At 51.8% G+C, this 22,252-nt stretch overlaps 1 protein-coding gene across 1 annotated transcript in view; it reads left to right on the forward strand.

Moving 5' to 3' along the window:
- WNK2 (WNK lysine deficient protein kinase 2) overlaps positions 1–22,252 on the forward strand; it is a 137,738-nt gene that overhangs the window by 56,637 nt on the left and 58,849 nt on the right. The window contains exons 8-18 of the mRNA XM_047100618.1: positions 2,533–2,735; positions 4,439–4,570; positions 4,856–5,047; positions 6,314–6,886; positions 8,756–9,049; positions 9,455–9,504; positions 10,232–10,400; positions 10,487–10,603; positions 10,798–10,968; positions 11,135–11,180; positions 11,635–11,754. Of these exons, the coding sequence (XP_046956574.1) occupies positions 2,533–2,735; positions 4,439–4,570; positions 4,856–5,047; positions 6,314–6,886; positions 8,756–9,049; positions 9,455–9,504; positions 10,232–10,400; positions 10,487–10,603; positions 10,798–10,968; positions 11,135–11,180; positions 11,635–11,754 (2,067 nt within the window). The remainder of the gene's footprint in view (positions 1–2,532; positions 2,736–4,438; positions 4,571–4,855; positions 5,048–6,313; positions 6,887–8,755; positions 9,050–9,454; positions 9,505–10,231; positions 10,401–10,486; positions 10,604–10,797; positions 10,969–11,134; positions 11,181–11,634; positions 11,755–22,252) is intronic.

Here is a 22,252-nt window from a genome sequence, read left to right on the forward strand (position 1 = left end):
TGCACACGTGTGCACGCAGCAGAACCCACACACATGGGTGTCCACAACGTACTGAGCATACTCGCACACACAAAAGCCGTGTGCTTTGCGAAGGTGAGATGACGGGGTCCGGGCTGCACACACATCACTGGAAAAGGGACCTGATCTTGAGTAGCAAGGTGGGTGGGCAGACGCATGCATGTCAGAAGGTACAGCAGGCATCGTGCTGTGGGGTTCTCCACCACAAGCTGCCCACCTCAGCCCAGATCAAGTTCATTGAGAAGGTGTGGGCCAGCACCCAGTGGCTGCAAGAAGGCACTTTGTCAGTAGGTTTAAAAGATTTTTTTTTTAAGTTTACTTATTTATTTTGAGAGAGAGAGTGAGAGAGGATGTGAGCAGGGGAGGGGCAGAGAGAGACGGAGAGAGAATCTCCAGCAGGCTTCCACACTGTCAGCACAGAGCCCAGCTCAGAGCTCGAACCCCTGAACCATGAGATCATGATGTGAGCCCAAATCAAGAGTTAGACGCTTAACCAACTGAGCCACCCAGGTGCCCCTAAATTTTTAATCCTAGAAATAACACATTCCCTTTATTTTTTTTAGGAGTAGAATTCAGTGATTCATCACGTACATAGAACACCCAGTGTTCATCACAGGTGCCCTCCTTAGTCCCCATACCCCATCCAGCCCATCCCCCACCCACCTCCCTCTGTCAACCCTCAGTTTGTTCTCTATCATTAAGAGTCTTTTGTGGTTTGTTTTGCTCTCTTCTCTTTCCCTCCTTTCCTGTATGTTTATCTGTTTTGTTTCTTAAATTCCACATACGTGTGAAATCTGACTTATTTCACTTAGCATGATACATTTTCACTCCATCATTACAAATGGCAAGATTTCATTCTTTTTGATGGCTGAGTAATATTCCATTATATATATATACATATATATATGTGTGTATATATATACACACACATATATATATACACACACATACATATACATATATGTATGTATGCATATATATATCGTATCTTATCCATTCATTTGCAGTGGGCATTTGGGGTCTCTCCATAGTTTGGGTATTAAACACATTCTGCTTAAGAAAGTAAAATGTTGCATATATGGTTAAAGTTGGTTTATATGAAATTTGCCAAGTCTGTACATACTCTTTTTCTTGTGCACACACTGTGTGTTTCTGTGTTTCTGTCTTGTGTGTGTCTGTCTCTATTGCTCTGTGTCTCTGTGTGTCTGTTTCTGCGTGTCTCTCTGTGTCTCTGTGTCTCACTGCATGTCTCTGTGTGTGTCTGTCTCTGTAGGTCTTTCTGCGTGTGTCTCTTTGTATGTCTTTGTCCTCTGTGTCTCTCTCAGCATGTGTCTCTTTACGTCTCTGTGTGTCTGTCTCTGTCTCTAGGTTTGTCTGCATGTGTCTCTGTATGTGTCCGCGTCTCTGTCTCTGTGTGCAGGAGGAAATGACCACCAACTGCTCACTGAAAGTCACCACGTGTCTAATGGGTTCTGTGCAGTTATAGACCTTGGGGCTCTCGTGTCCTCCCAGGTTAGAGCGGGCCCTGATGAGCCCCTGGGAAAAAATGACTTTGATGTAAAGCCAGCAGGATTCCCTTTTACTCCATTCGCTTAAATTACAAATGGACACAATGCTGGCTCTCCGAGGCGCCCCGTAGACGTGCTTGGTGCTGCGGGTGGGAAGCCACAGTGTCCGTGTACATTCTGGAGTCTGGAAGCAGGAAGCAGAAGGTGCCATTTCAAGCAGGATTTTGTCTTCACCGTTCAGTGGCCTGGCCATGCAGGCGGCCTGTCGTCCCCACTGTGATTTGGGAAGGCGAGCCCGTGGCCACGGGGCCTGTCTGTGCCTGGTGTGTGGGTGGCTCCCTCCACTGTGGCACTGGTGCGGGGAGCCACCCCCTCTCGGCCTCTCTGCGGGCTGGGGCCTCGCCTGCCCCATTTTCCAGCTGGGTTACGGGTGGGCCCGTGATGTGAGGGCCGGGCTTGGACTCAGCTTTTCCTGCTTTGTGCTCTTTGTCGTGGTGGTGAAGGTGGTCAGAGTCCCCGCCCCGTAAAATACGGATGAGCGTCGCTTCTGCCACAGCACCCTAGTTTCTAGCCTCTCCTAGCTTCTGTCAGCCTCCTAAGGCCCCTTGCTGAGCTCTCGCTCTCCAGCCGGGCCAGGCAACAGGTGAGGGCCCTGTCTGTGGCCAGGGTGGACACACTTCCTGCAGAGGATGGTGTCAGGTGCCCTCCTGGGACCCGTGGTGCCCAGGGCGGATGGTCCCTGGACCGCATTGGGGTGGGGCGCCAGGGCATCCCCGGGTGGGTTCCAGCCCCTGCCCCCCATCGTCCTGGAGTGATTTGTCTAGAACGATAAGCACTTAAGTGCTCAGGTGACTGAGAAAGCTGGCCAGGTCCCGGTTTGCGGGAGAGCGCAGGGGACCGGCTGAGCATCGTGTCTGAGCACCGTCGCGGTCCCCAGACCGTGTGTAGAGTGCGTGGGGTGGTGTTTGGGGGTGTCTGCTCTGAGCCGTGCCTTTGTCCTTCCCAGCGGACAGCACGTTCGACAGCGGCCAGGGCTCCACCGTGTACTCGGACTCTCAGAGCAGTCAGCAGAGTGCGGTGCTGGGCTCGCTGGCGGACGCGGCCCCGCCCCCGACTCAGTGCGTGTGCAGTCCCCCGGTGAGCGCGACTGACGGGCCTGTCCTGCCGTACAGCCTGCCCTCGCTGGGGCCCTACCAGCAGCCTGCCGTGGTGAGTCAGCCCCTCCCCCCGTGGCCTGGAGCCCCACGGGCGGCCCAGGCTGCGCTGGCCCGTGGTCAGGCCCCAGGGAGGTCCACCCTGCTGGGACGTTGGGGGCTGTGCGCTGAAAGGCCCACTGGGTGGGAGAACAGGAGCGCGGAGCCCAGACCGCAGAGCTTCGCGGCTGTGGCGGAGCTGGCATCGTTTCTAGTAACGACACCGTTGGTTCCGCTTGCGTGTCTGGCCCCGCTGAGGGGGTCGTACGTGTCCCCGGGTAGCTCTCCACTGGTCACCACGCAGCCGTTAAACGTTAGAAGCACGAGGACGGCAGAATTGTGGGGAACGTGTTCAGCCACGGTTGACAAACCTGTAGGGTAACTTGTAAGATGCGGAGACGGAGCCTGATGGGTGAAGCGGGAACAGCCGGGGGGAGGGGGTGGCAGTGGCGGGGGGGGGGGGGGTGGTCCGAGCCGGCCTTTATTCTTCAATTTGATTTGATTTATGCCCGGATGAACCCCATGCTTCACAGCTGCAGAGCTGGGCTGCGGAGGGGGGTCCAGAGGGAGAGTCAGGCCCCTAGGCCCCCTTCCCCAGGGTCCAGCTGCTGCTGCCTGAGCACCGGTCCCCGTCCTGTGGGCCTGGGCCGTCGGGCAGGCTCAGAAGGCCCCTCTGGAGGGCATTTGTGTCTGCTGAGTCCTGGACTCGTTTCCAGCTCCCGTTTGTGGCTTTGCTGGTTTCATGAGATGAAGCGAAGCAGGATTTTAAACGGCAGCAGAAACTCACGTAGGGAAAGGCAATTGTCACCTACGGTGGTGGCAGTTGGCTCTGGGTGGCCCATCCCGCGTGCAGGGCTCCCCCTGGGCACATGGCTGCGGTTCCTGCACGGTGGCTTCAGGTGAACACGGAGGGGAGCTCATCCCTCCCTGCAGGGCTTTCGTAAAGCATTTACTGTGAAGGACACAGTGAGTGGTGAGGCCTGGCAGTTCCTGTCACCCAGAAAACCAAAGCACTTTCCGAGTCGGCCTCGGACATCTTTCCTGTGTCCAAACCTGTGCCCCCCACAGCCCCCACCTGCATCTCTCATCTCCGTATTTGAAGTAAATCCCAGAAGAGTGTTTTGCCCATAAAGATGTCAGTCTGTACGTCTGCAGAATCAGGATTCTTGAAAACAGAACCTGACAGCATCATTATACCTAAAAATGAGCAAGTGAGCAGCTCTTCCTTAACAGTGTCAGACACCCAGCGCTCAGACTGTGGGCTCTGGGTCTGTGCTGCCACTGGCGGTGGGGACTCTGGCGGCCGACTCACCGAAGATCCCGGCTCTGTCCCACTATCTGGTCTCGCTTTCCCGAACCCTGCTTGTGATGTATTTGCGGGTCTGTGTTTCACACGGTCCCATAGATGGAAAGCAAGCTCATTCATATCTCTCTCCCGCTGAATGTCCCGGTTCTGCAAAGCCTTTATGGTGTTCTTTTCTCATGATTGCATAATGTCTCATAGACCTGAAGTTCCAGAACATTCCTTGGTTGGGAGTAGTGGCTGTTCTCAGCTTAGGGACCACCACATCTCACTTCTGCCAAGTTCTGTGCCCAGGCGAGTCCCTGAAAGAGTGAGAGGCATATGGGGAGCGGGTGGCAGGTCACTGTGGCTGTGGAGCTCGAGCTGGGTGGGGGGCCTGAGGGCAGCTGGTGAGTGGCTCTCGGTGCTCTCTGCAGCCTGGACTGCCGGGGAGCTCCATCCCACCCCCAGCCCGCCCTCCGCTCCCGCAGCAGCATTTCCCGGAGCCAGCCATAAGTTTTGCTGCCGTGTCGACGGGCCCGGGCCAGCCTGTGCCTGCTGGCCAGCAGGTGAGTGTGGGCCGCCCTTGCTCACGGCCACCACCCTGGATGTGCAGCGAGCTCTGCTGGCCTGGGTCCCCTCCGCTCCTTCTCTGTGGTTGCCCGGCACCTGGGGTGCAGGTGGGAGTGGGGTTTATAGGTCCATAGCACTTGGAAGAGCCCCGCGTACACAGAATGGTGCCTTCAGATATGCGTGTCTCAGGCTCCGGGCTGGGTGTGTGTGTGCGTGTTGGGGTGGGGGAGGCTCAGCCGGATGCCGATCTAAGAGAAGCCTCGCCCCGCACTTCTCTCCAGCCTCCTCCACTGGCCCAGCCGGCGCCCTTGCCCCCTGTCCTGGCCCCACCGCCCGTGGGCCCCCTCCAGCCGGTGCCCCCTCACCTGCCGCCCTACCTAGCTCCGACTTCCCAGGTGGTGGCCCCCGCTCAGCTGAAGCCCCTCCAGATGCCGCCAGCACCTCTGCAGCCTCTGCCTCAGGTGCCTGCTCAGGTAAAACCCCCCTCCCCGCACTGCCCTCCCCACCTTGCCTTTGCCCCCAGCCTGGCTGGCCGCTCCTCGTACTCTGGGCCGTGAGTGCTCATGGGTCCTCGGGATGGATGCACTCCCTGGGGCTGGGGTGGCCGTGCCCACCTGCCCTGGGCGTCTCTCCCAAGTATGTCCGGGACAGAGAGAGGTTCGGCCCAGGGTCAGGGCCACGGGAGCCAGGGTGTAGCACAAAGCTGTGGCCACGGTCTGTCATGGAGCCACCCAATGCTGTGCCCATTGTGAGTCCGGGGCCTCAGATGACCAGGGACACTGGATAGTACACGGTGCTTGGGTGCTGTTGCCGGGGTTAATGCCATAGACGGCGTACCTGCCACGGGCCCATCACACCACGTCGGTGGGATGCAGAAGGGAACTGTGCCACATATTGAAGGTGTGAGCGTCCCCACGGTTTGCGGAAGCCCATGGGAGAGTCTTGTCACCTGGTCTTGTCCTCATCACAGTCACCGTCTAGTTAAGCTCCTGTTCCCTTTCTGGCGGTAACAGTGTTGAGTGGCTTTTCCGATAGGTAGAAGTTGGCTTGCAGACTTTTGTTGCTTGATAATCGCGGGAAGACGGGCATTATGTGACGATGCTCACATGTTGGCCACTGGAAAGGCTTTAAAGAGAGAATCCGCCGAAATGTGTTAAGTGCTGATTCCAGGAGGCCAGATAGCGGGTGTCTCCAGGATGGAAGACCACACGCGGAAGGTTCCAGAGCACCGCTGTGGGGCACGGCCCCAGCACGTGGGGGGTCTTGGATATGCTTTCCCCTGAGACAGCCCTCCAGAGTTTGGTCTCCCTGTGAGTGTGTTCAGACTGGGGGGTGTTAGGCAAAGTAATTTCGGATCTTGGGGGCCAGTCTGGTGGTGTAGACGGTGCTGGCTCTCGAAGGAAAACGTGTGGAAGCTGCGAAGCCGGAAGTCAGTGCTCCAAGCCCTCGAGTCCGAGCTGCCGGCCGGTTCCTTTCTGCAGCAGCTGCCTGGAAGTGCCGGGGCTGGTGGTGGGGGCATCAGGCGGGTGCGGGGTGGGCCGGCGGGGGGCGGGGCGTGCGTGCGAGCAGGTGACAGGGAAGTGTCAGGCGTGCGTCAGGCGTGCGTGGCGCGGGAGGACTGTTATGGGGCTGGCGTGCGTCGGTGGGCGTGGGGCGGGAGGACTCGCGTCGGGCGGGTGTGGGGCGGGCGTTGGGCCGAGCGAGCCCTGGTGAGGCTGGCGTGCTCCCATGTTTTTCAGGTGCCTCCGCTTCCCGTCGGGCCGCCCATTGCGCCCCTGGCCTCCATGGACGGCCTCTCCACAGCTCTGCCCGACCTGCCGGCCGCCACCGGGCCCGCCGTCCCCTCCGTCCCCGCTCCCTCTCAGTATTTCTCTCCCGCCGTCATCTTGCCAAGCCTCCCGCTCAGCGCCGCCGCCGCCGCCGCCCCCCTGCCCGCGTCACCAGCCCTGCCCCTGCAGGCGGTCAAGCTGCCCCACCCCACCGGGGCGCCGCTCGCCGTGCCGTGCCGGACCATTGTGCCAAACGTGGCGGCCACCGCCACCGCCATCCCTCTGCTGGCCGTGGCCCCGCAGGGTGTGGCCGCCCTGTCCATTCACCCGGCCGCTGTGGCTCAGCTCCCGGCCCAGCCCGTGTACCCGGCAGCCTTTCCGCAGATGGTGCCCAGCGACGTCCCGCCTTCTCCCCTCCACGCGGTGCAGAACGTGCGGGCTGCCCCGTCCCAGCCTGCGCCCCCCACGCTGCCGCAGCCCCACCAGCCAAGCGTCACACACCTTCCAGAGCAGGCCGCTGCGGCAGGTGGGGCTGGGAGCCAGGTAATCCACCTGCCACGCAGGGCCCGCCCTCAGGTCCCGGAAGACGGCCTTAGCTGCTGACCCAGAGAGGTTCTCTGGCCTCTGCTTCTCCGTAGACCCGGGGGTGGAGGAGGGGTGGGCGAGCGGGCAGTTCTGTCCCTCGGCTGTGGCTTCTCATGCCGCGTGTGGCGTGCCTGCTGTATCCAGAGTTGCAGCTGCGGGAGTTGGGGTGACTGATGCTTCCACCATTGGGCTCTTTAGAGGATCAGTGTTAGCTGCTGGTGGTGATGGTGGTGGTGATGATGACGGGGTCCCTGGCCATGCCTTCTCCAGGCGGGGCACCTGGGAGCCAGCTAGTGGCTCACCCCCATCCCAGCAACCAGGGAGCGAGGCAGACGGGGCTCGGAGGAAGCAGACAGGCAGTGCTAAGGGCACACAGCTGTGGGTTTCAGGATGGCCAGAGCAGACAGGGATGACCCCTGGGGTCAGATGGGCACCTTAGGTGGCTTGCTGTGTGGGCAGTGAAGGGCTGGCCTTCCCAAGACTCCATGCACCTGTTGGAGCTCTAAGCTGTTTTCCGACCTCACGTGAGGAGAGGAGCGGGAGTGGGGCCTGTCACCTGGGGCCTCCCCCCCCCCACCCCGGGCCCCAAGTCTCAGCAGCTGTGTGGCTGCAGCGAGCTGTTTGCCTTCTGAGCTAAGATCCCTCTCCTGTGTGCTGGGGCCCGTAGCCCCCCTTGGGCCTCGTGTTGAAGATCTACCCCCAATGCGCGTGGAGGAACCAGGTGTCACTTTGCACTCTCTAGTCTCGAGTACGACCGCGCATCTGGAGAGCACACAGGTTCTCCTGGCCGCTGATTCTCAATGCCTGATTCCAGGAAGGATTTGTTGGTGAAAGAAGGGCTGGTTTGTGTTGACAGCAGGGGGCAGAGGAGATGCAGCAGTCTGGCGCCCAACTGAACAAGCACCTGCCTGGCCCGTTAGTCGTTAGTCAGTCGGGGTGACATCCGCTCAACCGGTCGGGGCTGTTTGCAGAAAGCCAAGGGCGACGTGGAGGCCTGGGGTCTGCAGTGTCAGGGCCTGGACTGGTGCCTCTCTGCCTTCTGGCCTGGTGTGTGGGTCGCTGGCTCAGCCGGCAGCTGGGGCAGGCGCCGTGCGCCCACAGGCTGTTGGCCATGCCTGGCGGCCTCCCGGTGTCTGTGGTTTGTGGACGGGCCGGGCTGGCCGCCTCACGGCCTCCCTGTGCTGAGAGAAGACTCCCGTGAACACAGCAGCTGGGGGTCCTTCCGGGGGAGAAGGGGCTGTGGCTTTCACAGCCGATCCCCACGCCAGCGCGGCTAGCAGCGGGCCTTCATGTTCCTGACCTCAACCTGGAGGCAGGGCGCGATGGAGGCTCCCGCTCTTTCACATGGGGACCTGCCTTCTGCCTTGTCTTCTCAGCTGTCCCACCGGGAGCTTTTAGAGGGTCTGTGAGGAGCCCAGCCCGTGTCCCGAACCGCCCTCTGCAGGCCGAAGTCCCCGCTCCTCCCGCACGTAGCTGACGGAAGGCCGGGGCAGTGTGTGGGGAGCCCTGTCCATTGCTGAGTACTGGCCACTATTAGAGCTTCTCAGCTGGACTTAAGTTCGGAAGTGAAGTGTGGTTTTAGGTTTCATGGCACAGAGACGAGGACTTGGAAGTGCCCGCTGTTAGCGGTTACTGCTAAATGTGTGTGTTAACGTGTCCTGGGGCCAGGGGCCAGATTGCAGAGGAACGCCCATCACCCAGCCCTGAGTGGGTGCGCCTGCCTGGACCAGGAAGCACCTGCTTTGGCCCAGGACCGCCCCCCCCCCCACCTCTTGGCGGAGGCATGGCTGGCACCCCAACTGGCTTCCCTGTCCCCTGTGCCCCCAGATCTTGCTTGGCCACCCGCCTCCGTACGCTGTGGATGTCACCGCCCAGGTCCCCACGGCACCCGTGCCAGCCGCCATCCTCTCCCCACCTCTGCCCGAAGTGTTGCCGCCTCCTGTCCCCGAGCTGCCTCAGCTCCCCAGCTCCCTGGCCCCCGTGGTGGTGGCGGCCTCTCAGAACTTGCCCGTCCAGACCACGCCGCTCCTGCCGCCCACCTCCCACCCACCACCGCCCACCGGGCCCGGGGTCGCCAGCCCCTGCCCGGCCGTGCAGCTGACGGTGGAGCCGGCCCCGGAGGTACGTGCCCCTGCCCCCTGCCCCCCGCACCCCCCCACCCCTGACCCCAGAAGCCCCCTGAGCAGCGGTCTTAGGTCTCCGCCCTGGAAGTTGGGACACACTCAGGAAGGTGGAAGGGTACCCTGTGACAGCTGCAGGCACTGTTCTTCCGCTCCCGCTAGGAGAGTTGTGGTGCTCCCTCGGGGGGATGGGAAGGCCCGTGTGCTCTCCTGAGGGGATGACCGCAGCGGGGCGGCAAACGGTGTGCCCTTGCTTTCGGGAATTCCGCGAGACGGAAGCTCTCGAGCCTGCCACCTTGTGTGGTCGGCTTCCTGGGCCGGCGAGGCGGGGGGACAGCAGGCCGTGTGCAGCTGTGTGGTGGGGAAGCCAGTATAACCCGTCGTCCTGTCCGTGGTCTTGTTTCAGGAGCACTCCTCTCAGGAGAAGCAGCCCAGCGCCCCGCAGAGCTGTGACAGGTACCGGCCCAGCTGGCCCGCGGGCTCCCATGTCCACCCAGACCCTCCCGCACTGCGGCTGCACACAGACCCCTGCCACCCTCGCCCTCGCCGGTCACAGCGTCTAGCAGCGTCACCTGTTTCCGAGCCTGACTTGGCGGAGCGTCTCTGAAGTCCTCCGGGGTCTGGGTCCAGGTCCTGGCACCTGTCTGTGGTGCCTAGCATGTGCCGGAAAAGGAGGCAGTGGGCCAAGAGTGGGCCGAGTGTGGCCCACGCCCCCAGCCTCCCGACTCCGTGGCTGTTGGCCACCTGTCTTTGCCTACCCATAGAGCTTGTCACATTGGGGGACGGAACCGGATGCAGGAAGTGCTCATGTGTCCCGGTGTGCCAGCCCCAGTCAGAGCTGTGCAATCCCTCCTCAAACCCTGCTATGGCCCCAGGTGGTTGTTGAGTTCCTGTTGCACAGATGGGGAAACTGAGGCACGGGGGAGGATTTTCTTAATCCTCGTGTGTTCCGTGAGCCAGCTGGGCCTGAGTCACAGATCAAGACTCAGAGAGGACAGAGGTCCCGTGTCAGACGGCCCTACGACCCCAGTGCCACTGAGGACAGGCCTTATGGTGGGAGAGGGGGCTGGGGGCCCTGAAGGTGGGATCGGGGCTGGCCTCACATCCTCTAGCTTTTCTGGCTATTTCCTGATCTCGCGTGAGGACTGTCTGCGGGTGGCTGTAACGTTGGGTTTTCACACAGCTACGGAGGCTCCGACGTTCCCTCTGGAAGAGAGATGAGCGACAGCTGTGAGGGTGCATTCGGTGGTGGGAGGCTGGAGGGCAGGGCCGCCCGGAAACATCACCGCAGGTCCACGCGTGCGCGCTCCCGCCAGGAGAGAGCCAGCCGCCCCCGGCTCACCATCCTGAATGTGAGTGGCCCGGCAGGGCAGGCCTGTGGGCACAGGGCTCCCCGGACGCGGCCTGCGCGCGGTCTCACCACCCCCGTGTCCTGCAGGTATGCAACACGGGCGACAAGATGGTGGAGTGCCAGCTGGAGACGCACAACCACAAGATGGTGACGTTCAAGTTTGACCTAGACGGGGACGCGCCTGACGAGATCGCCACCTATATGGTGAGGCCAGGTGTCTTCCCCTGACATAGGAAGGCCATCTCCTGCTTCCGCTGTCCCCTGGGGGCGCTGCTGCTGTCACTGAGCCGCCCCTGGGCTGAGTGCGGGGCGGAAGTGAAGTGCACCCGTCAGGGAATATCTCGTGTGGCGAGGCCCACGGCGTGTCCCCCTGAGCAGGGCTGCCTGTGACGTTGCAGGTGGAGCACGACTTCATCCTGCAGGCCGAGCGAGAGACGTTCATCGAGCAGATGAAGGACGTCATGGACAAGGCGGAGGATATGCTCAGTGAGGACACGGATGTCGACCGGGGCTCCGACCCCGGGGTGAGCCCGCCGCACCTCAGCACCTGCGGCCTGGGCACTGGGGAGGTGAGTCCTGGGAGGGCCGGCTTTGGGTGAGGTGGCCCGGAGGGTGGGCGCTTGCGGCTCGGGGAGGGTTGACCGGGCTCCCGAGGCCCCTTGGGCGGCCACGCTGGGCTCTGCGGGAGGTTCTTGTTCCACACGGTCTGCTGATGTCTGCTCCTTTACCTCCCAGGAGAGTCGCCAGTCCCAAGCGAACGCCCCCGTGTATCAGCAGAACGGTACGTCTGCCTTCTGGGCCCGCACCTGCCATCCTGACCGACCTCTGGAAGAGGCATTTCTGTCCTTGTCCCTTCTCTGTCTCTTGGGCGTTTGATAAGACCGTGCTGAGCATATCATGAGGGGGTTCGCTGGCGGGTGTGGTGAGCACCCCCCAGGTGCAAGGATAGCTGACCCTGAGGAGCTGGGTGTGGCCCTGGTGGGGACTGAGCACAGCATGGACTGGCCGCTGCCTCTGTCCCCCCTTTGTTGATGGCATTGCCGACGTTCTGGGAACAAGCCCGCGTTGAGGGTGTTGTGTGAGCCCCAGGCTTCCGGGGAGGAGTCCCCCCAGGCGGGCTGCACGTGCCCCCCCACTGGTGTGAGAAGGGCAGGTCTGGTGCCAATGGCGAGGGGTCCTGTCAGCCATGGGAGAAATTCACTCTGTCTGTCCTGCTGTTTTGCTCTGCTCTGTAGTTCTGCACACGGGCAAGAGGTGGTTTATCATCTGCCCGGTGGCTGAGCACCCAGCGGCAGAGGCCCCTGAGCCTTCACCGCCGCTTCCTCTGAGCTCCGTGCAGCCAGAAGCCAGCCAAGGTAAGAGCAGCTGGGAGCTCCGCGCCCCTCTCCCCGGTAGCTTGGTGACTCGGCGTGCCGGCTCAGCCCGCACCGCCACCCCAAAGCCCAGCATGGCTCGTGGACCTCATCGAGTCCACCTGGCTTTGCACCTAGTCAAGTGGCGCTCAGGCTCGGGCTGCCCTGACTGTCCTCGTGCAGGTGACGCCCCCGGCCGCTCAGCTGTGTGCCCAGGGACTCTGACCTTGCTCTCTCTTACCGCTGTGGGCGATGGCTCCCACCTCCTATTTCTTCCCTCTGTGTGGCCCACCTGTAGGACACTCTCCTCCTTACTCTGCTTACTCTGGGGGTGGAGTGGGAAAGTCCCTTTCAGTTCCAAGACTCTGATTTTAAATTGTCCCCAAGGAGAACTAATACCGATTTGGCCGTGTGGGGACAGATGCCAGCAAGCTTGCCCTTGGGGCGATCGTTAAATCCTTATTCCGTGGTCCCTTGGGAGGCTGAAAATAATCACTTGAACAGATTAAGGTCTAATTCCCTGTAAGCTGGCAGGAGAAAGTTGCCAGTTATGTAATTTGACCTAACTTTATGGCACATGGGTGACAAATATTTGTAAATCATTTTTCATTTTGTATCATGAGTTCCCAGTGACTTCTGTTATACTTCTGAAGGTTTGTTCCCATGGGGAAAAGGTCAGCCTGATAACAGAATCCCAGCACAGCCATAAACAGACCTGGCGACCTCAGGTAAAGGACCTGGCCCACCCTGGATGAGGGGTCAGGGGAACAGCAGCATTGTCTGCAGTGGCTCAGTTTTAAAATAAGAATATGCTTGATTTAATACACACACACCCAGTTAACTAGAGGGAGAAAAACCCTTATAAAGTCAGTTTTCATTGTGGTGCATTGATTCATAGGACGTGCCCAACTTAAACCCTAATTCCCTCATCTGTTCACTGATCTCAGAGAACCTTTGGGAGCCAGTTTCCTTACTTATTTGAAAAAAAAAAGTAGCTACTGTCAGGGACAGCAGATTTGTTCATTGGGATGCACCATCCACTGAGGATGAGAGAAGTTGGATGATCGTCAGCTTGAAGGTCCTTGGGCATCAAAGGCAGTGCACATCAGGCCAGGGTCCAGGGGAGGGTGGAGACCCAGGACGTGGGGTAGCCCGGTGCCGGCCCTGCTCCCCTGGAGGCAATTCCCATTCCTGAAAGGTGACTGAGAGGCTGAGGGCTGAAGCTTCAGCAGGCTGGAGAGAAGGCGCGGAGTCCTGCTGGAGAAGTGACAGGCCAGGCAGAGAAAGGAGCCACCTCAGCATGGCGCCTGCATCGGGGTGATGTTGGCGCATGTGCCGTGTGCTCAAGCAGAAGCACGCAGGTCCTCTCTGGAGGAGGGGGGTGGCTCCGTTCTGGACCTCACGGTTGTGCACCTTTTGAACGCACTACTTGACTCACGATAAGAAATTGAGAGTCCGGGTGATACGGAGTCTGCACACAATAGCAGCCCTTCACTGAGCCTAGCCGCGTGCCGGCACAGCTCTTTGAGACTTGGGAAGTAAGTAGCAACAGGGGGATGGGGGAAGTGAGCCAGAATTCCAGGGATTCCTGGGCTGGTGGTGAGCTTACAGCATTTCCCTCTGGTGCCTCCTGGCCTGAGGTCAGGGCAGTGTGCAGCCTGGGAGTGAGTGCTGGGTGCAGACAGGGAGGCTCCGGGAGATGCCCGCTACTTTCCTTGCAGAGCAAGAGAGTGAACAAATTCCTAAAGCACAGAGCATGGTGTGGGGTCCTCCCTGTCCACCCCCGACCCCCAACATTTCTGAGGGGCAGCAGCAGCAACAGGAACCAACGCAGTGGAAGTGGAGAGGCTTTCTGCTGGGTGGAGCCAGAAGTCAGAGGAAAAAGGATACAAAATCAGAACCATTGCTCTTTAAACTTTCTTCTCTCCTGCCGCTGGGCTCTGCTCCTCTCAGTTGTTCAAGTGGATGGTTTCAGGGGGCTGGAAAGGGGTGTCGTGGATCTGAGATATCATGCAAAAGGAGGAGCTTGGGGAGGAATCCCATGAAGTTGTTTATGAACTCCTGGGCTTACCCTAGTCCTGTGTGTGTATGAATCTGATCCTAATTAGCACATGATAAGCTGAGAACTGAGCTGATGGATAGACTGGCATTGTAGCCACAGCTCTTAGAAGGTGGATTGTAACTCGCAGCTTGAATCTGACCAGGTTAGTTGTCTGCTAAAGGAAACATCAGCATTTCACCATAGGATTTAAAGAGATGTAGGGTCTCATGGTATTCAAAATCCAGACGAATGCAGTCCAACCAGTGTAATCCAAATACCCCTCAAATGAAAAACAATAAAAATGCCAGCTTGGGTTGGAAAAAGACCACCAACAATGACAAGACAAAATAGATGTTGGGATGATCTCACAAAGACTTTCAAGAAACAATTGTAAACATGATCCAACAAGCAATTATAAACGTTCTTGAAACAAATGTTGAAGTGGAAAGTGTTCATGAAGAAAGGGAGTACAAAGAGGAGACAGAAACTTGAAACACCTGGAACTATCTAATCAGAACTTAGAAAAAGATGAGCAGAGCTTCACGGACTGTGGAACGACACGGAGGTCTACTGTTTGTGTCATTAGTCCCAGAAGCAGAAGAGAAGGAGTGCAGTGCTGAGAAAATATTTGAGGAAGTAATGCAGAAAACTTCCCAAGTTTGGTGACATTCAGACAAACCTATAGATTGAAGAAGCTGAATGAATCCCAAAAAGGATAAACCCAAAGAAATCCATACCTGGACACATAAACTGCTGAGAAATAGAGAAAGAAAAAACTGTGAAAGCAGTCAGAGAAAAATGATGTATGACCTGGAGGGGAGCAGTGTTTAAATGACTGCAGATTTCTCATCAGAAACTGTGGAGTCCAGAAGGAAGTGGCATGGCATTTCTAAAGCATTGAAGGAAAAAACCTGTCAGCCCAGAATTCTGTTTTCAGAGAGAACACCAAAGAAAATAAAATAATCCAGAAAGAAAAAGAAAAGAAAGAATAAACAAGATTTTTAAAAGAGGGGAACAAGGGAGAAACAAATCATAGGTCTACATCTAAACAGTAATTGAATTAAATGTAAGTGGTCTTAGCACATCCTTGAAAAGACAGAGATTTGTGAGACTGGGTTAAAAGAAAATTTGACTTAATTGTTATCTATAAGCAACTTCAAATATAATGCTATAGATACATTAAAAGAAAAAGCATGACGAAGATATAACATGCAAACACTAATCAAAAGGTCACTGGAATGGCTATTTAATATGCAAAATGGACTTCTAGAGCAAAGAAAATGACCAGGAATAAAAAATAACAACAAAAACAACATTACAACCTAGAAGAAAAAAAAAAAGATAAGTTCCTAGAAACACATAATCTTCCAAGACTGAATCACAAAGAAATAGAAAATCTGAGTAGATAGATTATAAGTAATGAAATTGAATCAGTAATTTAAAAACTTCCCAAAAAACAAAAGTCCAGGACCAGATGGCTTCAGGTGAATTCTACCAAGCATTTATTTTATTTATTTTTATCAGAAGGGGAATTTTTTTATTAAGAAAATAAAAATGAAATAACAAAACACATGCAGTTGAAGTTTTGTATAGAGAGCAATTTATGGCAAGAAATGCTTATATTATAAAACAAAGGTCTTTAATCAATTATTTATACTTCCACTGTAAGAAACACCTGAAAATAATATAACACTGTCTATTAACAATAGTGGAATTAAAAGAAAAACTTTTTTTTGAGCAGTACTCAATTTTTAATTTTGATATTTAATTTTATTTTAATCACTTGGTGCTCATCATGACAAGTGCACTCCTGAATGCCCATCACCAGTTTCACCCATCTCCCACCCACCTCCCTTCCAGTCACCATCAATTTGTTCTCTATAGTTAAGAGTCTGTTTCTTGGTTTGCCTTTCTTTCTTTTTCCCTTTGCTCATTTGTTTTTTTACTTAAACTCTACATATGAGTGAAATCACATGGTACTTGTCTTTCTCTGACTGAATTACTTTGCTTAGTGTTCTACTCTAGCTCCATCCATGTTAATTGCAAATGGCAAGATTTCATTCTTTTTTATGGCCGAAATACTATTCCATTGTGTGTGTGTGTGTGTGTGTGTGTGTGTGTGTGTGTGTGTGTATACACACACACACAAACACCACATCTTCTCTTTTTTTTTTAAATTTTTTTAATGTTTATTTATTTTTGAGACAGAGACAGACAGAGCATGAACAGGGGAGGGTCAGAGAGAGAAGGAGGCACAGAATCTGAAACAGGCTCTAGGCTCTGAGCTGTCAGCACAGAGCCCGACGTGGGGCTCGAACTCACGGAGTGTGAGATCATGACCTGAGCCAAAGTCGGCCACTTAACCGACTGAGCCACCCAGGCGCCCCACACCACATCTTCTTTATCCACTCATCAGTTGATGGACATTTGGCCTCTTTCCATATCTTGGCTGTTGTAAATAATGCTACTATAAACATCAGAGTCTATGTATCCCTTTGAGTTAGTGTTTTTGTATTCTTTGGGTAAATACCCAGTTGTGCAATTACTGGATCATAGGGTAGTTCTATTTTTAACTTTTTGGGGAACTTCTGAACTGTTTTCTGGAGTGGCTGCACCAGTTTGCATTCCCACCAGTAATGCACGGGAGTTTCCCTTTCTACACATTACCACCAGCACTTATTGTTTCTTGTGTTGTTGATCTGAGCAATTCTGAGAGGTGTCAGGTGATACCGTAGTTTTGATTTGCAGTTTCCCTGATAATCAGTGATGATGAGCATCTTTTCGTGTGTCTGTTGGCCATCTGTTATGTCTTCTTTGGAGAAATGTCTATTTATGTCTTCTGCCCACTTCTTAATTGGATTATTTGTTTTTTGGGGTGTTGAGTTTTATAAGTTCTTTGTATATTTCAGATACCAACTCATCAGATATATCATTTGCAAATATCTTCTCCCGTTCTACAGGTTGCCTTTTAGTTTTGTTGATTACTTTGCTGTGCAGAAGTTTTTTATTTTGATGTAATCTCAATAGTTTATGTTTGCTTTTATTTCCTCACCTTGGGAAAGAATCTAGAAAAACTTCGCTGTGGCCAATGTCAGAGAAATTAATGCCTGTGCTTCTAGGATTTTTATGGTGTCAGGTCTCACATTTAGGTCTTTAATGCATTTTAGTTTATTTTTGTGTAAGGTGTAAGAAAGTGGCCCAGTTTCATTCTTTTGCATGTTGCTGTCCAGTTTTCCCAACACCATTTGTTTTGGGAAAACCAGAGACTGTTTTTCCCATAGGATATTCTTTCCTGCTTTGTCAAAAATTGACCGTATAATTGTGGGTTTATTTCTGGGTTTTCTATTCTGTTCTATTGATTGATGTGTCTGTTTTTGTACCATACTATCTTGATTACTATAGCTTTGTAATGTAACTTGAACTCCAGAATTGTGATGCCTCCAGGAGCTTAGCTTTTCTTTTTCAAGATTGCTTTGGCTATTCAAGGTCTTCTGCAGTTCCATATAAATTTTAGGATTGTTTGTTCTAGTTTTGTGAAAAATGCTGTTGGTATTCTCGTAAGGATTGCATTAAATGTGTAGATTGCTTTTGGTAGTATAGACATTTTACAATATTTGTTTTTCCAATCCATGAGCATTGGAATGCTTTTCCATTTCTTTGTGTCATCTTCAGTTTCTTTCATCAGTGTTTTATAGCTTTCAGAGTACAGGTCTTTTACTCCTTGGTTAGATTTGTTCCTAGGTATCATCATTTTTGTGCAATCGTAAATGGGATTGATTCTTTGATTTCTCCTTCTGCTTCATTATTGGTGTGTAGAAATGCAACAGATTTCTGTACATTGAGTTTATATCCTGACTTTTCGGAATTCGTGTATCAGCTCTAGCAATTTTTTGGTGGAGTCTTTCAGGTATACTGTATAGAATATCCTGTCATTTGCAAATAGTGAAAGTCTGACTTCTTCCTTGCTGATTTGGATGCTTTGTATTTCTTTTTGTTGTCTGATTGCTGAGGCTAGGACTTCCAGTACTACGTTGACTAAAAGTGGTGAGAGTGGACATCCCTGTTTTTTATTCCTGACCTTAGGGGAAAGGCTGTCAGTTTTTCCCCCTTGAGGATGATGTTAGTTGTATATTTTTCATATATGGCCTTTATTACATTGAGGTATGTTCCCACTAAACCTACTTTGTTGAGGGTTTTTATCATGAATGCCTGTTGTGCTTTGTCAAATGCTTTTTCTGCACCTATTGAAATGATCATATGGTTCTTATCCTTCTCTTACTGATGTGATGTATCACATTGATTGGTTTGTGAATGTTGAACCACCCTTTCAGCCTAGCAGTAAGTCCCACTTGATCGTGGTGAATGATTTTTTTTAATGTATTGTTGGATTCGGTTTGCTAGTATTTTGGGTGGGGGGGAATTTTGGATTTATGTTCATCATGGGTGTTGGCTTGTAGTTCTCTTTTTTAGTGGTGTCTTTTATCTGGCTTTGGTATTAGGGTAATGTGGCCTCATAGAATGAATTTGGAAGTTTTCCTTCCATTCTATGTTTTGGAATAGTTTGAGAAGAATTCTTAACTTTCCTTTAAATGTTTGGTAAAATTCACCTGTGTGAAGCCATCTGGTCTTGGACTGTTGTTGGGAGTTTTTTGATTACTGATGCAATTTCATTGTTGGTGATCAGTTTGTTCAAATACTGTATTTCCTCCTGCTTCAGTTTTGGAAGGTTATGTTTCTAGGAATTTATCTATTTCTTCTAGGTTGTCCAATTTTTGGCATATAGTTTTTCATGATACTCTTTTATAATTATTTGTATTTTTGTGGTATTGATATTTATTTTCTCTCATTTTAATTTTATTTTAGTCTTTTTTTCCCTTGATAAGTGTGGCTAGAGGTTTATCAATTTTATTGATTTTTTTTTTTTTTTGAAAGAGCCAGGTCTTAGTTTTATTGATCTGTTCCGTTGTTTTTTGGTTTCTAAATCATTTGTTTCTGCTGTAATCTTTATGATTTCCTTCCTGCTACTGTTTTGGGATTTTGTTTGTTCTTTTTCTACTAACTTAGGTGTAAGGTTAGGTTGTTTATTTGAGATTTTTCTTGCTTCTTGAGATAGGCCTCAAGAAGACTATTTATTGCTATATATTTTCCTCTTAGAACTACCTTTGCTGTATCTCAGAGGTTTTAGAGCGTTGCATTTTCATTTCCATTTGTTTCCATGTGCTTTCTGATTTCCTCTTTTATTTCCTGGTTGACTTATTTATTATTTAGTAGTGTGTTATTTAACATTTTAATCTTTCCAGATTTTTTTTGTGGTTGACTTCTAGTTTCATAGTGTTGTGGTCATATGACTTCGATCTTTTTGAATTTGTTGAGGCTTGTTTTGTGGCCCAATGTAATTGAATATATTCTGGAGAATGTTCCATGTGCACTTGGAAAGAATGTGTCTTTTGCTGTTTGGGGACGGAGTGTTCTGAATATATCTGTTAAATCCATCTGGTTCAGTATGTCACTCAAAGCCATTGTTTCCTTGTTGCTTTTCTGTTTAGATGATCTGTGCATTGATGTAAGTAGGGTATACAGTCCCCTACTATTATTTTATTATTATCGATTAGTTTCTTTATGTTTGTTATTAATTGTTTTATGCATATGGCTGGTCTCATGTCGGGTGCATAAATATTTATAATTATTATATCTTCTTGTTGGATTGTCCTCTTTATTATCATATAATGGCCTTCTTTGCCTCTTGTTACAGTGTTTTAAAGTCTGTTTTGTTCAATATAAGTAATGCTACTCCAGCTTTCTTTTGACATCCATTTGCATGATAAATGTTTCTCCATCCCCTCACATTCAATATGTAGGTGTCTTTAGGTCTGAAATGAGTCTTTTGTAGGCAGCATAGATGGGTTTTGTTTTTTAATCTATTCTGTCACTGTTTGTGTTTTGGTTGGAGCATTTAGTCCATTTACATTCAAAGTAATTATTGATAGATATGTATCTATTGACATTGTCGTTTCTGAAGATTTTCTCTGATTCTTCGTTTCCTTTTTCTCTCTTGTGGTTTTCTGATTTTCTTCAGTGATATATTTGGATTTAATTATTTTTATTCTTTGCATATTTATTAATGGTTTTTGATATATGCTTACCATTAAGTTTTTATAGAACATTTGCTGCATATAGCAGTCTGTATTTTTTTTTTATTTTTTTTTCAACGTTTATTTATTTTTGGGACAGAGAGAGACAGAGCATGAACGGGGGAGGGGCAGAGAGAGAGGGAGACACATAATCGGAAACAGGCTCCAGGCTCTGAGCCGTCAGCCCAGAGCCTGACGTGGGGCTCGAACTCCCGGACCGCGAGATCGTGACCTGGCTGAAGTCGGACGCTTAACCGACTGCGCCACCCAGGCGCCCCTAGCAGTCTGTATTAAGTCAATGATCATTCAAGTGTGAACCTGTTCTTTACTCTTGTCCTTCTTACGTTTTAGGTATATGGGATCATGTTCTACCTCCTTTTATTTTGTGAGTTCCTTGACTGAATATTTACAGAAATACTCATATTTACTTCTTCTGTGTTTCCTGCAGTTATACTGTCACTTTTGGTCTCTCCTTTCAAAACGTTCCCCCTTAATATTTCTTGCAGGGCTGATTTAGTGGTCATGACGTCCTTTAAGTTTGTTTGTTTGTTTAGTTTTTGTTTTTTTGGTCTGGGAAACTTGTTATCTCTCCCTCTCTTCTGAGTGGTAGCCTTGCTGGATAGAGTATTTTTGACTGTAGATTTTTACCATTCAGCACTTTGACTATGTCATGCTACTCTCTTCTGGCCTGCAAAGTTTCTGTTGAGAAATCTGCTCATAGCCTTATGTGGTTTCCCTTGTATGTAACTATTTTATTTTGTCTTGCTGCTTTAAGTGTCTTTTCTTTATCACTATATTTTGCCATTTTAATTACAACATATCTGGGTATGGATCTGGTTTTGTTTATTTTAATGGGAGTTTTCTGTGCATTCTGGATCTGGATGTCTGTTTCCTTCCCCAGATTAGGGGAGTTTTCAGCTATTATTGTTTCAAATAAATTTCGTGCTCCCTTTTCTCTTTCTTCTTTTGAGGTTCCTGTAATACAGATGTTATTATGTTTGAGTCACTGAGTTACCTAAGTCTGTTCTTGTATTGCATAATTCTTTTCTCTTTTTGTTCAGCTTGATTAATTTTCATTCTTTTGTCTTGTAGGTCATTAATTTCTTGTTCTTCTTCCCGTTTGCTATTCATTCCATCAAGCATATTTCTCATTTTGTTTATTGAGCCTTTTATCTCTCCTATGTTATTCCTTATCTTGGTGTTAAGGGTCTCAGTCACGTCTTCCACCCTTTTCTCAAGTCCAGTGAGCATCCTTATGATTGTTGCTTTAAATACTCCTTCAGGCATGTTACTTAAATCTGTTTCTTTTAGGTCTCCAGCTGTGGCCTTGTCATGTTCTTTCATTTGGGATAAGTTTCTCTGTCTTCTCATTTTGTCTACATCCCTGTGCCTGTTTCTGTGTGTTAGGCAAGTCAGCTATGTCTTCTGTTCTTGAGGCTAGTGGCCTTATTAAGAGGAAATCATACAGTGCCCTGCAGTGTAGGGTCCCCCGTTCCTCAGGGTCTCACGCTTCAGGGAGTGTCTCCAGTGTGTGCTGTGTGGGCTCTGCTTTTGTGTCCTGGCTGCTTTATTTTTCTGACCAGTTGACCTCAGGGGCTCTCTTTGTCTCCTGTGGGCAGTGTTTGGTCCCTGCCCTGAGTGTGGCGTGTTTTAACTAGATGCGCTCTGGTCTGCTTGTGCAGTGAGCCTTATTGCCACTGCTGCGAGAACGGAAGCCGAGCAAAACTCTCAAGTTGGGAGATGCAGTGTGAGTAGCGGATTACGCCGCTCTTCTCGGGGGGAGGAGGGAGTCCACTATGCTGGGATTGAGGCAAGTGTGAGTGGGAAGTGCGGTTTTTTTGGAGCATGGTCGGAGGGGGCTTGGCATAAGCAAGTTAAGTAGAGCGCTGGTTTCTGCAGGTGGCCCTATGCTTACGCTGAGGGGCAGGGGAGGGAAATGACACTGGAGAGCTCCTTTGTTCCCAGAGTGGTCTCTGTGAATGGTGTCTCTCTGGGATGCACTCTGAGGTGAGCACACAACCTCCCTACCGTGTGCCCCAGGTGCTCTCTGGATCCCCATTTCCATACCGTATGCCTGCAGGTTGTTTGCCTGCCTTCTCTCCAAGAGCAGCATAGTACCTTCCAGGCTCTATCTCAGCCAAGCCCACTAACCTTTAAAACAACAGGTTTTAAGCCCCTCTGGTTGCAAGAACTCACAAAATTTGGTCCCTCTCGCTTTCCAGGCCAATTGCCGTGGGGATCATCTTTCCTTGTGTGCTCCCCCCGCATGTAAAGTCTGTCTCTCATCCGTCTCTGTGACCGTGGCGCCTTCCCCACTGCAGCAGTCACT

The sequence above is a fragment of the Lynx rufus genome, unplaced genomic scaffold, assembly GCF_022079265.1.
Source record: "Lynx rufus isolate CCGP_SWC_20201006 ecotype Redwood Valley unplaced genomic scaffold, mLynRuf1.p SCAF_10, whole genome shotgun sequence".
Taxonomy (NCBI): Eukaryota; Metazoa; Chordata; class Mammalia; order Carnivora; family Felidae; genus Lynx; species Lynx rufus.